At 45.2% G+C, this 15,849-nt stretch overlaps 2 protein-coding genes across 3 annotated transcripts in view; one reads left to right on the forward strand and one right to left on the reverse strand.

The window, feature by feature from the left end:
• The first annotated feature begins 219 nt into the window (after positions 1-219).
• On the forward strand, positions 220-9,165 carry PDCD6 (programmed cell death 6). 2 transcript variants are annotated; one of them, XM_080579343.1, is made up of 7 exons: positions 363-480; positions 1,598-1,708; positions 2,599-2,660; positions 5,193-5,237; positions 6,369-6,527; positions 6,989-7,098; positions 8,616-9,165. In XM_080579343.1, exons 5-7 carry the CDS (start codon positions 6,371-6,373, stop codon positions 8,712-8,714), a joined length of 366 nt encoding a protein of 121 aa, XP_080435469.1. In that variant the 5' UTR covers positions 363-480; positions 1,598-1,708; positions 2,599-2,660; positions 5,193-5,237; positions 6,369-6,370; the 3' UTR covers positions 8,715-9,165. The 2 variants fall into 2 exon arrangements, with proteins under 2 accessions (XP_080435468.1, XP_080435469.1); XM_080579342.1 differs by lacking the exon at positions 1,598-1,708 and having other exon boundaries at positions 220-480.
• LOC308189366 (uncharacterized protein) overlaps positions 7,058-15,849 on the reverse strand; it is a 39,180-nt gene continuing 30,388 nt past the window's right edge. The window contains exons 15-16 of the mRNA XM_080579338.1: positions 14,518-15,672; positions 7,058-13,764 (exon numbers count right to left, since the gene is read on the reverse strand). Coding sequence (XP_080435464.1) covers positions 13,709-13,764; positions 14,518-15,672 — 1,211 coding nt within the window. The 3' untranslated portion in view covers positions 7,058-13,708. The remainder of the gene's footprint in view (positions 13,765-14,517; positions 15,673-15,849) is intronic.

Genomic DNA, 15,849 nt, shown 5'->3' on the forward strand with positions numbered 1-15,849 from the left:
GGGGGTTGTTTTGTTTTGAGGTGTGAATAAACTTGGCAGTGGCTAGTTTTCTGGCAAGAGGACGTGCTGGGCTTTATTTCCACAGCGCTGCGGGGCTAACGCGTCCCGTTAACTTCCAGGCTTTGCTGCTCGTTTAAACGGGGCTGGTGCCGCCGTGAGGGGGAGGCGATGGCGGCGCCGGGCCCCTGAGCGCGCTGCCCCCTCGGGGGGGCTCCGCCTCCTTCCCGCCCCCTGGCGGCGACGTCGCCCTGGCAACGGGCGGGCGCCGCGCGGCTCCTCCCGCCCTTCAGCGTGGGCGGGGCTTCGGCCGCCTCGCCCAATCCGGTGCCGCCCTGGGTCCTTGAGGCCCCGCCCCGGAAGCGCCGTGCAGTCAGTCGGCTGCCGGGCGGCGGCCATGATGGCGGCGGGGAGTCCGCAGCGGGGCTACGGCGGGGGGGCCGCCATGCCCGAGGCCTCCTTCCTTTGGGGCGTCTTCCAGCGGTGAGGGGCGGCTGGGGAAAGGGGCAGGGCCGGGGGCACAGCGCCGGGGCGGGGCCGGGGCCGGGGGTGCGGGGCGAGGGGCGGCTGTGGGGAGGGGGGGCCTCGGGGGGCCCGCCCGTATGTGTCGGGGGCCGGCTGCAGGCGCCGAGCCACGCGCGCTGCGGGCCCGGTGCCTGGGTCTGGCAGCAGGAGCGAGCCCTGTGGGGGCGCGGCGGGGGCGGGTCACAGCGCTGGGTGGCCCGATCGTATCGCCGCCGCCGGGCGGGGTCGCGATGGCCGTGTCGTGGTCGGATGGAGTCTAGAGTAGACACCAGCTGGACGTAAGGAGGATCCACCTCAAGCTCACGTCGTTCTGTGTGTAAAGTGAACGTGCTCTGAGCCGACTGATGATGCTCAGGAGCAGCGTAAGCAGATTGTAACTGCTGGGTTTACACGGCAAGGGTTTGGTGGCAGAGGGGCTGCAGGGGCGGCCTCTGTGAGCAGCCCAGCAGCTGCCCCATGTCAGATCAGAGCCAAAAGGGACCTGCTGCTGGCCAGAGCCGAGCCACTGAGAAACACCGGTTGGGCCTCTGGGAGAGCAGATTGAAGAAAGGGGAAAAACTGCTGCACCACAGCAGCTGGGAGAGAGAGAGGGGCCAGAAAATGAGAACAGCCCTGCAGCCCCCAAGGTGAGTGCAGCAGGAGGGCAGGAGGTGCTCCAGGCACACAGCAGCAGTTCCCCTGCGGGCTGTGGAGAGGCTCCTGGTGGAGCAGGCTGTCCCCCTGCAGCCCATGGGTCCCACACGGAGCAGATCTCCACGCTGCAGCCCGTGGAGGAGCCCCCGGTGGAGCAGGGGCAGGGAGTGACCGTGAAGGAGCGGCGGCGAAGTGTCAGGGACTGACCGCAGCCCCTGTTCCCCCATACCATTCGGGGGGAAGGAGGTAGAAGAAGGTGGATGGGGGGGGAGGTGGTTTTAGTTTGCTTTTAGTTTCTCACTGCTTTAGTTTCTCACTGCTTAATCTCCCTATGCTGAGTTTATTGTGCCCATGACAGTAATAGGTGAGTGATCTCCCTCTCCTTATCTCAACCCCTAAGCTTTTTTTCATCACAGTTTCTCCGCTCTGTTCTTTTGACTAGGGAAACGAAAGAGCAGCGTGGTGGAGCTTAGGTGCCCGTCAGTGTGAAAGCAGCAAATTGTCACGTTTTCATGAAAACGTCAGCTTAGCTTTTAGTAGCAGCTCATTCAAGGTAAATCCAGTGACAGAATACCTGGAAAAGAAATAGTGAATAAAAAAGGGAATATCTTTTGTTATTATAGTCCATGCAGTTTATATCTGCACCAAATGCTGTATGTAGTTTGTGCCGTTCTGGAGATGGGGAAGGAGTTTAGTAGAAAGAACAGAAAACCTGTAGAAAAAGACAGCAAGGACCACGGGAATAAAACAGCTTCTGCAGAGGGATCAGCCAGGCAGGCCTGGGAATGGTCGAAACGGAGGGGAAATGAATCGTCACTGGCAGGGCGAAGGTCATCCTGTGAGATGGCGGGAGGCCACCGCCTGCAGGTACCCTTCTGCAGAAGGTGTGCCCGTGCTTCACTGGGCAGGAGCTGCCTGGCTTATTCGTTCGGGGACAGAACTCCGTTCTCTAAGGCAATAGATGTGAAGGCTCCAGGGAAGCTGGCACCTCTCTGCGCTTTTTTGTACTTCGAACCCCGGACAGGGGTCAGGGCTTGCAGTAGATTCTTTCCAGTATTTTGCGTGGGCTACGTCAGGGGCCAGCACCTCACTGAGAGAATGCTGGGTGCCAAATCAGGGGCAAAAACAACTTTCTTCTGTGGGCTGTGCCCGACCTGTTCTGCTGTCAAGGTGTGTTTTTGTGTCTCTCTTCGCTCTTAAGTAGGTTTTGCAGTTTTCTCTGTACCTTGTGTCGTGTTCCAGAATGGCCCATCAGTCTGCGGGGCGTGTTTAATTTGCAATAACCGTGAATGGTTTACCAAATAAGATTAATCTTTTCATAAAAGTCACTAATTGCATTTTATTTGGTGATTAAGAACCAGAATGTTGAGGTCTTCTGTAACTGAAATCTGTTAATTTCAGCCATTTAAAGTTTGCCACTCTTTTTTTTTTTCCTGCCTTCAGGGTTGATAAAGATAGGAGTGGAATAATATCCGATACTGAACTCCAGCAGGCATTGTCCAACGGTGAGTCTGTAGATGAGCACTGAGGTAGTTCGCTGTAAACTTCATGCTAAATTCTGTGTGAGACTGCTTACTTGATGCCAGAATTGTTTTTTGACTGGGGGGGAACATTCCTAATGCCGATTAGTAGCATTTAATTGACAGCAAAAGGCCGAAGGGGAGGAAGGAAGTGGACAATACTCCTGATTTTATTTTATTAATTGTTACTGAGCATACTGGTCCTGCTTTTTGGATTTCAAGGGAAATTTTCTGTGTTTGATGCACGTTAATAATGCATTACAAACGCAATACCTGTTGTAAACATTACTGATTTGCATGCTGGGGATTAAAGGCATGTGCATCCCTTTATTTTTTCCAGCTCTGTTTCCTAGAAAGCATAAATACACACCGTGACTTTTATTCCTCGCTGATCGCTACTGAGCCTTTCCTTTTTGACCAGGGTCGGTGTATGTAACCTGGGCAAAGATCAGATGTTCACAGCCTTTTTACCACACACAGAATCTTTTCAGTCAGTAAGGTGCGGGAAGAGAAGACGGTAATTTTTTTTTAATGATTTTTTATTATTATTTATTTCCTAGTAGAAAGATGCACTCCGAACCTGGTATTAACACTTCTGTGGTGTCTGTCAGTTCTGTTCCGTAACGCTGGAATAGGAACTCGGGCGTGGTCAGATAACTCAGGGAAGCAAAATACAGACAGGATAATTTTTTCCAATGGTCTTTTTTTTTTTTTTTTCCCTCTGGTGACTCAGAGCGGTTGGGTGTTGCTTTGGGCTTTTTTCTCCCACTCAGTAATCTGAAAAAGAGCATTTTGAAGCTGTGCACCTTTGAGTTTGTATCGAGTTCCCCCTCTCCTGAGGTTTAAACCCTTCATCCTTCCGGCGTAGCGTGGCTGAGGAGGGCTTAAGCTGGTGCTGTGAGCTGACTGCAGGGCCGCAGGCTGAGAGGCTCCTTTTGTCAGCAATCACCTGACCGAAATAAACGGGGATGGCCCGATTTGGTAAAAACACAGTCTCGTAACTAATTTAGATTTACTAGAATATTTCTGTTTGGTAATATACCTGGTAAATTAAAAGCAATATGCTGTAGCTGCTGCACCTGATTCATAACTAAAATGCTGTTTTGAACAAATACTTCAGCAGCAGCCGAGCTAACTGGGTTAAGCTGCTGTTTTCACATAAAATTCCAGGGCTGTACAAAATGCCTGCCTTCACCTGGCATTGCAAATTTTATATAGTTTAAATATCTTCTCATCTGATCAAATTCAAGGGCGACAGACAGCGATGGCTAACTGAACTCGTCCCTTGTTTGTGGTGCAGGTTAGAGGTTTCCAGGCTTTGCAGATTTGACACATCCTCACCCAATGAACTCGCTGTTAAACGAAACGTTTATCCAGCTGCTAGCCTCCTTCACTCCCAGAGGCGTTACATCTTGTGCGCTCAAGTCACCAACGATTCACTGCAGCCTTTCCCAAATGTATCCTCTAGCGGGTGGCTGTGTGTGGCTGTCCTGCAGTCTGCCAGGGGCTAAAAGAACGTGAGGTGTTCCTGCACCATCAGAGAGGAGCGTGCAGTTCTCACTGCACACCGAAGTTCCCCCCGTGCTCCACGCTCAGCTTTTCAACACGTCAGGTTTATGCAAATGGCAGTACGTGTATCAGGGAGGGACTGATGAGCACTTCGTGTAGTTGTTTGCACAATGAAGTCCTGTGCTCCCTTGGCTGTTTATTTTTTTTTCCTGTGCTGACTTGTTAATGACGGTGTCAGGGGAGTGGGAGGAAATGGTCTTTCACTATCTATTGGAACAAGCCGAAATCCGTACAGCTCTTCAGCACTGACTGGAGTTTCTGGGGTTTCCCTGTATGGAATCTGCGTTAGTCTCTTTGAAAATTTCAGCATAAAATAAATTAACTTTCAGTGTTTTTACTTTTTCCGCTGTTCTATTCAGAATTAAATGCTGGCACCCTGTTAATAATTAATAATTTTAGACTTACATATCTCCTGACAAAAATCAAGGGAATCGTTGTTCTCTAAAATACTGCTTGCTCGACCATTTTCAGAGCCATTTTTAATCTCCTCTGCTTCCGTTTCTGTTTATGTGGAAATGGTCGTATGGCCTGGCTGAGGAAGAGTTGTTCTGCCTGCTGCTGCCTCTGCAGATTGACGCTGATAGTTTCTCCTCTGGCAGGAGGAGTTCAGGGCTGGTGTAAGCACCTACTCCCCAGCCTCTTGCTCCAGAAAAGCAGCCAGGTCTCTCCACACAGCTGCACTGTATGGCCCTGCGATGTTAACAACCTGTTTTTTACAGAACCCATCTGTAAAATAAGAAAATAAACACAACTACCTCACAGTGGCTCTGTTGTAATGCACTAGCCCCATGTCATTTAGCTCTGAGTCCACTATTTATATTTCTTACAGAATTTCTTACATTTCTTCTTATTATTTGTATTTCTTCTTTTTTGTTTGCTCGTTGGTCGGTTGCATTTTTTGAGTGTTACTTAAGTCTCGAGGAACTGAGTGAATTCTTTCTGTTTCAGGCACGTGGACTCCATTTAACCCCGCCACAGTCAGGTCAATCCTCGGTGAGTGTGGTTGCGCGACGCCAAGCAGACGGGATGCTGTTGGGGTTTGGTCTGTTCAGACGAGCGAGAAAGCCGTTACTGTTGAGTTGTTTCAGGGAAATTGTACAAGTATCAGAGCACCTGCTCAGTGTGTGTTTCTGCTGTAATATTAAAAGCATGCTTAAAGGCTTCTTGAACCGGTTAAGAAGCTGGTCTTTGATTGTAAGATGATATTAAGTTGTCACCTTTTTTTTTTTGTCCAGACAGCCCAGTAGTTTTAAGATAAATTGCAATACTGCCCCTTTTGAATAATAAACGAATGCCCTTTGTGTACACGTACACACACTTGCCAAAGTAGCCTGAGAAAATGTTACTCAGATGTTACTCAACTGTTACTGGGGAAAGCGTCAGCTTAAATATTTTAGAGACATCACACAGCTTTGTCTTTGTAATTTGTTTTTGCTAGTTTGCAATTTAATGCTGTGTTTTCCTCGGAAAAGCCCAAGCGGGCTGTACAACATTTGATTTTTTTATAGTCCTAAACCAACTGCCAGTAATAGGGAAGAAAAGGGAAAAATTCAGGAAAGGGAAAAATTCAGGCACAAACCCAGTTTTCTGTTGTACAGTTCGTAAGCCCAAGGCGTAAGGTTTTTGCTCTGTTTTTAAAAGTTGCTCAGCAGCGGCCAGAAGCCCCTGGCTGTGCAAGGTGCTACTTGTATGAAGGTAACGGTATCGCTAAGTTAAATGCTGAGGGATATTCCAAGGCTTTGGGCAGTCAGCTGATACTGTTGAGCTTTTTGTGAGTCCTTAGAAAAGAGCAAACCCCTTTCTTTTTGTCACTGGATTACAAATCACGCCCTAAATACTTTCAGACTGGAAAGGAAAACACAGGAAAAATAAATACTCTGTGATTCACTCTGATCCTCTTTTATCTTGCTTTATCCTTTCCTCCTTCGATGGACAACTTTTTGCTTTTTTTGGCAGAACTTTCCAAAATATTAGAATCATAGAATCATTACTTGTATTTTAGCAATTTCTTACCTGTTTTCAGTACTTCCCAAAGCACTGGCACTTCCTTCTTAAAATACGAGTAGCTCTTACCGAGTGTTAGAAGAACTGAGGTTTTACATGGGTTTCTTCTTTGTATTTCAGGGATGTTTGACAGAGAAAACAAAGGTGGCGTGAACTTCAATGAATTCACGGGAGTCTGGAAGTACATCACAGACTGGCAGAATGTCTTTCGAACGTATGATAGAGACAATTCTGGAATGATTGACAAAAATGAGCTAAAGCAAGCACTAACAGGTTTTGGTAATTCATTTGTAATTACACTTTCTATGACCGGGTTATGTCATCAAACGAGCTGATTGTCAGGGCTGCCCTGCTCTGACAAAGGTGACTGAAAACAAAAATGACATGGGTGAAATGCAGTAGGTGAAGGTAAATTTTAAAGATATTTGTGCCAGAAGCAGGTTTTTTTGTTTGTTTGTTTTAAAATTTATGTTTCCTTTTAAGGAAGAAACGAAATGCATGCATCAGTACATGAGTGTGAAACGTTTGTTCTGTCAGTAAAGCGTTAAGTCACTTTAATCCACCGTTCTGTTTACTGTGACTGTGTGTAGTTGTTGTTGAGCACGGTTCTTACTGCATGCACTTCGGCTGAACACCTGTGTTGTGCAGTACAGATATTCAGATGCCCGCTGAACCAGCTGGCTCTTTTCCTAGAAAGGCCGTGGTAATTGAAGCATTTTAAAGGATTTCTCTCTTCCTAGGTTACCGCCTGTCTGATCAATTCTACGATATCCTTATTCGGAAGTTTGACAGACAAGGGAGAGGCCAAGTTGCTTTCGATGACTTTATTCAGTGCTGTGTTGTTTTACAGGTAAGAAAGGAGATGTACTTTTGATGTCAACTGGAAAAAAAAACAACACACCTTTTCTTAAACTTCTGTGGTTCCCTTTAATATATTCAGTCTAGAACTTGCTTATAAATAACCATCCGTTTGAAGTATACAAGAGGTGCTAGAAACACCTTAATTTACTGGCCTTCGCTTGTTATCCGTTTGCATCACATGTAAGTAAGCCCCAAACCATTTTTTTGACCTCTTAAATGTTTTTATGGAGTGAAAAAATGTAAAATGGTCTCGGTGCTTTTAAAAGGAAAACATTAAACGCAATTTTCATTAGCTTTAATACACACACACTTTTTTGAGAATCTTGGGTGTGTTAAAACTGGAGTGTGTCATGTCCCATGTTGCCCTCTTGAGTGTACGCCAAAATAAATTTCTCAGAATCTGAATTGCAAGGACTTTTGCATCTCTGTTTAAGGCTCTGATTAAAAAGATTTTGACCTAATAGCTGAATTATCTGGTCTTTTGTCACTGCTGTTTCTGCAGGGGCAGTGGTAGTAAAAGACATTCAAAACAAAACAACAACAAAAACTCCAATAGTAGGAGTGTGTATGTGAATTTATAGAGAGAGGGAACTGCTGTTTTACAGGCACATCCTTCTGTTTAGAAATAAATCACTGAATTACTTCTCACCCTGAGAAATTACAAGCCCTTAAGCACTGATGCTTAAGGTTTCTCTAAGAATCTCTGACTTTTCGGAAACACATGTAAGACTTTGGGGAAAAGTGGACAAGCTGAATTTTAGCAGGCTAGTTAGAGGTTTTTTTTTTTTCTTCTTACCCTGGCTGTTGTTGCAACGGTATCCTAGCTATTTTCCTATATGCACCATGAAGAGAAGGGAGCGCTCTGTAAGTAGGAGCTTCATTATTTCCCTAAGTTTTGGTCTTCTCCTTTCAGCTTTACATTTGTAGCCGTAAGTCAAACGCTGCTGCTGAAACATAAGTTGCTTTTATATTAATTTGTAATATGAGCAAATTGTACTTTGTTATAAACTTAAACTCTGCTAAAGAGGGCTTTGAAATTGACCATCATTCAGCTGGTGTTAGTGCAACCATGCTGGTGGTTGTTTTGGTCTGCTGCTGGCACTGCTTGTCATCTCGGGGGGGGTTCTGAGGTAACTGAGATATTGATGGTGCACTGAGCAGATTTGGCCAGAGGATGAGACATGGACATGGTACTCGTTAGAGTGTCTCCAGATTGTTCCCACCTCCCCGGGAGCCAGCTATACAAAGCTGTCTGGTCTATAAAGAAGTGCCTGGACGGGCGTAGGTGTTGTATCGTAAGATACATCATGAACTCAGGTCTGCTGCACAGCTCGAGCACAAGATGCAGCAAAGAGCTACCTCTAGCGCATGACACCGTACAGCGTCTTCAGAGGGCATGGGCAGGAAGCATTCGTACAGCTAGAGAAACCTCAGGGGCAAGCAGAATATCTGGCAGTTTGATTTTACTCTGTGTACCAAAACGTGTGTTTTCTCCCCCTTTTTTAGCGGCTGACTGATGTATTCCGACGTTACGATACTGATCAGGATGGCTGGATTCAGGTGTCCTATGAGCAGTACCTGTCTATGGTCTTCAGCATCGTATGACATTGACAACTCGGAATCCCGCCCTGGCATTGTACAGACTGGAGTTGCCAAATCATCATGTACTGAATCAGATTATCGATGTATTATAATGGATATAATTTCACATTCTTAAATTTTGTACGTACGTCATCACCTTCAGAATCTGTACTTGAGTTGGTTTTCGTTTTGTATTACCGTAAGATCCGACCACCTCATGCTCACTGTAGTACAGAAAGCACAGAGCCTAGATTTAACTGGTGCAATGTCAAACTTAACTTTCTTCCACATATCCTGCATGGGGAAAAAATGACTCTATAGAAATGCCAAATTAAAATAATGCTTGTTAGTTTGTCAGAGAGTCGAAACTCAGAAGTTGCACAACATGTTTTGCATGTGCCTTACTTTTCTAAGAGGTTAATGTATTAATTTTTAATACAGAATTTAAGGTTAAGTAAAATGTTAGACCAACTTACATAGCCTACTTCACCTTTGTACAATTTTTTAAGGGGATGGTGGGGGTTGTGTTTCTGTATTCCAGTTTTCCGTGGCTCGGGGGTCCCTGCCACTTAACGGGGATGGCCGCTTTGCTTTGCTTTGTATTTTTGCTTTCTAGCTGCCCCTTTCTTTCAGGGTATCCTTGGGGCATCTTCCAACAGAACTGCTTCTCATCTTTGTCCTAATACTGCATCTTCCCCATAATGTTCCCTACAAAAAAACCTCTAGTTCCTCTGGATATAGTTCCCTCTGCTTAGTGTGCTCGTTTACCACAAATAATCCTCCTTTTTGTGGTGAAGCACTCATTTTGAAGTGGCCTTGAGCATCCTCAAAACCTCACCCTCAATCTATCTCACCATTTGCAGATGGAAAACTGAAGCAAAAATTAGTAATTAGGTTCCTGTCACGCACCAGCTCCTGCAGTAACTTTGAAGAAGCAACGTGGAGGAAGCAAAGAGAAGTTACTAAGCTCTCGGAGTACCCTAAGACAATCGTACACCTGCACTACCCAAAGCAATTAAAGCTTACCTGTGGCTGTTACGCGTCAGGACGGGTTACAAAGGTTAACGGCAGCCCCTGGTGACACGTTGGTAACACTTCCTAAACACCTTTATGTTGTGAAATCTGTAGGGAGTGACAGGGGGTCAGGGCAAAGCACTCGGGGCACCCAGAGGGGTGTTTGGCCTCCCAAGGGCGATGGATGGCGTCTGGGAGGTGCTGGGTGAGGTGGGGGGACAGGAACGATGGCAAATGCATCTGTGACCGCTTCAACAGCCTACGATAAACTGCAGCTAACTTCTCATTAAGGAGACAAGGGAGAAAGCTTTCCAACAGATACTGCTTGGGCCTTACCTCCCCCGAATGCTATGTGTGTACGTACTGCATGTATTCCTGAAGGGAATAAGAAAGAAATGAGAATATAAAGTCCTGAGGGAATAAGAAAGGAAGAAAGAAATGAGCTCCGTATTTCTGGACTCAAAAGAGCTTTCCCATGAAGAGGCCCCACTAAAAAGAAAGAGCTTCCTCGCTCCTTTCCCAGTAAGGAACTTGTCCCTTTGGATCATACGTCTGACCAAATGAAATCCAGTAAATCTGGAATCAAGAATAGGTCCAAGCTAACAAAACCAGAACTAAAGCTGGTAGCAGAGAAATTACCCAGGTTGTGGCCTGTGAAGAACGCAGCTTTTTTTTTTTTCCAGCCAATGTCATCACACAGAACTGCAATTGCTGTAGAACCACTGGAGCTGCCAGCACTTTCTGAGGGAGCCATGCTGGTGTGGAAAATTACCAGTGACTCTGGACTGGGCTGGCTCTCGGCTCAGTGGGAAACACAGATGCTTCTGAAGGTGTGAAAGCAAGTACACCGCAGACCAAGCAACCGGCTGAAAGTAGACCAGAGGTCCCTCAAAGCCTGTTCTATCCTGGCTGTTTATCAGTGGCCTTTTAAGGAAAAGCAAAATCAGTTCAAAGGGCTCTGGTGCAGCGTCAAAAATCTTACCTCGGTGCCACAGCCGCTGTATGAATGCTGCACTGAAGGATGGCGAGCACTCGACGGGACGGTGCTCTGCAGACCATCAGTGCCTACCTTGTGAAGATGGTTTCTGAGGCCCTGAAGGACCAGAGCCTGGAGAAACAGGAACAGGCAGAGGACTGATTCTGCGCCAGTCCCGTACTGCACGGGAGCAAGAGAAGGCGGAGAGGTTTCTCAGGCATGAGTAGCCAGAAGCTGACTCAAGGAAATTGGCCAATGCAGGAAAAGTGAAACAGTAGGCGGGCTCAGCTTAGGCAATCCTACTGTAGTAACTGGTAGGATGGCAGAACTCCCAAGACGCTTTTGTGGGTTTTTTTTCCCCTCCATGAAGTCCTCTTCTTGTGGACACTGCTGGTCACGTGCCAAAAAGGTCAGCAGCCTGGATTTATGCTTTCTTTTTCCTGCTCTCAGCTGAATCCTCCTTTAAAAATGGCAGGGTTGAACTAAGTGAAAACAAGACAGCCAGAACCCAAAGTCACGATCTTTCAGAAGACAAGTTTGTAGGACGAGATGCTGGCTAGACAGAAAGAAGTAAAACAGGCACATTCCCAGGATGGATGCCTCCATCGGCAATGACTGAAAGAGAGACCCTGTAAAAGAAAACACTTCGAGCTGTAAATACCTGTCCCTACAGAGGGAGAGAAGGTGCCACAGAAACCCTCCAAACAAAGCAATGATGCCCAGTACGGCAGTTCTACACAGCCCTGAAAAAACAAACCAACCTTCATTACTCCTGTCACAAGGGCAAACGACCCCTTTGCAGAACTGCATCCTGAAGATGCCTGTCTGTTTCTTCTTGCACTTCACTCGACTACTAGGAAATTGAACTCCACAGAGGAATGTGTTCCTGTGATAATAAAGATACTGCTTGTTTGGCACAAGTCAGCTACACCTGTTTGCTGGTATAGAATACAGGGAAAAAAGCCTCTGAAATCAACTGTGGAGACAACAAATTTGGGAGTGCCAAGTGGCAGAGCCCAGGGCAGTATCAGTACAGACACTGTACACGGCAGCTCTTAATTTTCAAAGCTAGGAGGTCTTTGGAAAGAAGAAAGGTAAAAAGAAAATTAAGGAGAAAGCAGCGATGAAGCTGAAACTGGCTTAGCCAAGTGATTGAAGGAAACTGTAAAGAATACACTGCTGGAAGCACTGGGAGCAGTTGCACATAAGGGGTAAGACAGGCTTGGAGTGCAAACTACAGGATACCGTCAGTTCAGAAAAATCCCTAGATGCTAGTGCCTGTGTAAAAGAACCAACAGAGACACATCAGGAAGTTCACTGATTTTGGTAAAAACTGAAGACAAGCAGTGAAGCAAGGAGCATTTACAAGACTACATGCTCATCTACAGTTCAGGAAGCCTTTAGTACCTCAATGATGAAAGGCATTTCTTAGCTTGCTTACTATTCCAAATTCATTTCAAAATGCAGGAACTGTTTCCCCAAAGCAGGACCCTGTGCAATGAGCAGGAACAGGAACTGTTCCCCAGAACAAAAAATAAGGGAATGTGGAGGAGGAAAGAGCATCCAAGTTGGGAAGAGACCATCCAGCTACTGTAAGGCACTGGAATATCCCAAAGGGAGTCAGAAATGGAGAAAAACGACCTCTCTACAAAGACCCCAGCTGAAAAGGTCGTAACGTTAATTTGCAGAGTTTTTCTACAGTTTCAGATATTTAGTTGCACTACACTTTCTGGAGGAAAGGAAGCAGTGTACAGAAACAAATAATGAAAGTGGATCTTTTCTGATGCGCAACTGAAACAACTGTAGGAGGAGAATTTTAGAGAATCAAATTTATATGCTCTATAATCAACTGCTTTGTTGCCTTTGTGTTCAAATTTACATGTCAAGTTCCAAAGTTACTTCTTGTGCATGCAGTAATATGGCAGCTCATGAAGACAAACCCTACTTCAGCACAGGTATTTAATGTTGCAGGGACAGAGAAATATTCCAGGTGAAGGTGAGAAGAAAAATCATAGTCCATAACACAGCAGTGAAAAGGAAAACAGATGTTGGGGAGTAAACCCCACGTACACTCTATTCGATTATATAAAGCAGACATCTAAAGCTGGGAGTTCATGAACTTACAGCTCAAAAGTGCAGGGAGAAGAAAACATAAGTCTGGCCAACTGGTGATTATTTCTCAGTTAGTATGTCATTTTGATTAATTTTTTAATTTTCCCTATTATTTTAACTAACTGCCTTACAGGTTCTACTACTTCTTAATATGTTGTTGTCAATAAGGAAGAATGAAGAATTTTCTCCTTTAGTATGGATCAATTCAACAAATAGTTTCTAAGTCAATTTGCAACAGTTTCATTCTGAACAGGATAAAAAAGCCTGCCTATCTTGCATGTCTCGTTCCATTCAGCAAAAACAAAAGCAGGTAAAATGCCCCGTTACATAACCATTCCCTAGAACCGATTACATTTTCCTCATACAGCATGGCATTAAGCCAGAGAATACCTTTGCTGCGACACTCACCTTTTGTTATTCTAAACAGAAATGTAGTGTAACAATTTCTAAAAAATATCCAAATTATAAAGCCTTAAATTAATTGACCTTAAATTTGTTTGAAGGAAAGTACACCTGTATTTTCATGTAACAGACCTGTATTTTCAGTGAACATTCTTCCTAAAAAGTTAACATAAAAGCAAACCTTTCTTTTTTCTGAGTGGGAAAGGATGTTAGAAGGGTGATTAGCTTTTTCCTGACAGAGTAACATTAACATATTTTCAAAAAATAACAAAAGATTTTTCTGCAATATACTAAGATATAACAAATACTTTAAAAAAGCCTAAACAAAATAGTGTTCACCTCCTTTATGTGCAAGTTTGTGTTCCAGCTATATTTACCACGTTAAAACGTTGAACTCTACCTCCCTTTCCCCTTCCAAAACCAGTCACACAATCAAATGCAGTCTCTTTCCTGAAAGCCAAGAGATGAAGATGCTTGAATCTGATCACGTTTCCAGTTCAGCTGTTGTCGCTCCTTAATCTTTTCCTCTAGTTTCTACTAGCACATTGGCTAACGTCTGAATATTTATTTCTAGAAAGGGGAGATAAAAGAATGTGAAGTTACTTCTTTTTCATGTTATTTCACATTATAGGGCACAGAGAATGTTAAGATGAAAACGTCACTATTCACTAACGTTCCTAGCTGTAGTACCATGAGCATAGTTCACATCTGTCCAAACTCACCCCCACTGATAGCTATCTACCCAACTGCCTTTAAATGTTTTACAATCTATTTCCAAAGCAGAATCCTCTACTTTGAACAGCGTATCACCCTTTTGAACGTTGAGTATTTTTGCAAAGCTGGGAAGAGCTACATTTTCATGTAAGAAACCAGCTCTTTGATACCATTTCTGGCTTGCTGTTCCAAGGTGTTTGATCCATTTTGAATACTTTCATCTGTTACAATGCCACCCCAGTTTGGTTCTGCATGCATTCCAATACTTCTTTCTTTATGCCAATACATCCCCTCCCCACCTTCGCCACCCCAGCAGTACAAACTCCCATCATGATATAAGAGGCAAGATGGCCCAGAACAAACATTTCAGTTCAGGAAATTTCTGTGCTATCAATTGTTTCCTCTGACTTACAGCTCTATTTAAATGCCAAGTGGCAAAGCCTCCTCAGAGAGGCAATTACTGCTATTCTTCATCTGATACAGGCGCTGATCAGAATGGACTCTACTCCTCTGAACTAAGCATACTATCTCTGCAGCGCACAATCTTACATTTATTTTAAGCAAGTATGTTGATGTAGCTCATTTTACGAGAACTAACGACAATCTTACTTTGAAGGGCTGGATAATACGGAGCCAACTGCTTGAGCATCCTGGTCATTGCAGGTATATCCTTTCCTCCTAGTCTGTTCAAAGCATTAGGAGCAAGACCAACAGCGTCTTCATCAAACGTCGTATCTGAGCCTCTGAACTGTTGGTTATCTCTGTATGAACCACCGCCAGAGAAGGGATGGTGACGTGAACCCCAATCACTTCTGTAGCCTGACTTCTGATGCCTATATTCTTGACACCTAGTTTCCTGGTTCCAGCTAGAGTCCTGGTTCCACCTGGTGTCCTGATTCCACCTGGAGTCCTGGTTCCACCTGGTGTCCTTATTCCACCTGGAGTCCTCATTCCACCTGGAATCCTGGTTCCACCTGGAATCCTGGTTCCACCTGGAGTCCTGGTTCCACCTGAGGTCCTGGTTCCACCTGAGGTCCTGGTTCCACCTGAGGTCCTGGTTCCACCTGGAGTCTTGGTTCCACCTGGAGTCCTGGTTCCACCTGGAGTCCTGGTTCCACCTGGAGTCCTGGTTCCACCTGGAGTCCTGGTTCCACCTGAGGTCCTGGTTCCACCTGAGGTCCTGGTTCCACCTGGAGCCACCTCTTCCTGAAGAAGCAGAATGTGCAGAAGATGTACAAGAATTCACAGACCCATCACTCCTGTAAGAGGAATAGCTTTGCGAAGGATAGTTTGTTGAGTATCTTCCAGATGAAGGATATGAAGGATTGGGATAGGGTAATCCTTGATCACTTACGCTCCTTGCTTTTGTACATGTTTGTTGGTTCCTCCAATTTGTACCTTCCTCGCCATACGACAGTCTGTTGTCAGGGAGCTTACTTCCTCGCACATCTTTGGACATATATTCTGCTGAGTACTCGCTCACCGAATTTGTCTCATATGAAGAGGCCCCACGGGCTGAATTACTGCCAGCAGCAGATCGGCTGAACTGCCTCAGCCATTCACTGATCCCACTGGCAGGACATCCAGTCTGAAGAGCGAAAGAGTCCCTGAGTGCAGACATCATCGCAAAGTCACTAGGTCTTAGTCCATAGGAAGATGATCCCTCATCACTTTGGTAATTGTGTGAGTTATCAGGAGCAAAAGAATCATCTGCAGCACACTGTTCATACTGAGATGAAGAACCTTGATTCCAGTTAGAATTTCCTAAATAAATAAATAAATTAATAAATAATTTTAAAAGGGCACTATAAGTTGGTAAAATATTAAAATACCAACTGAAAACACAACTATTCAGAGGTTTTATGAAGGGTTCTTCTCACATTTCCTGCCTTTATGTCTTACCTGAGTCCTTGCATCTTTTCACCCCAAATCCTCGTGTCA

Source organism: Anser brachyrhynchus, assembly GCF_964034855.1.
Source record: "Anser brachyrhynchus genome assembly, chromosome: 2".
NCBI classification, from domain to species: Eukaryota; Metazoa; Chordata; class Aves; order Anseriformes; family Anatidae; genus Anser; species Anser brachyrhynchus.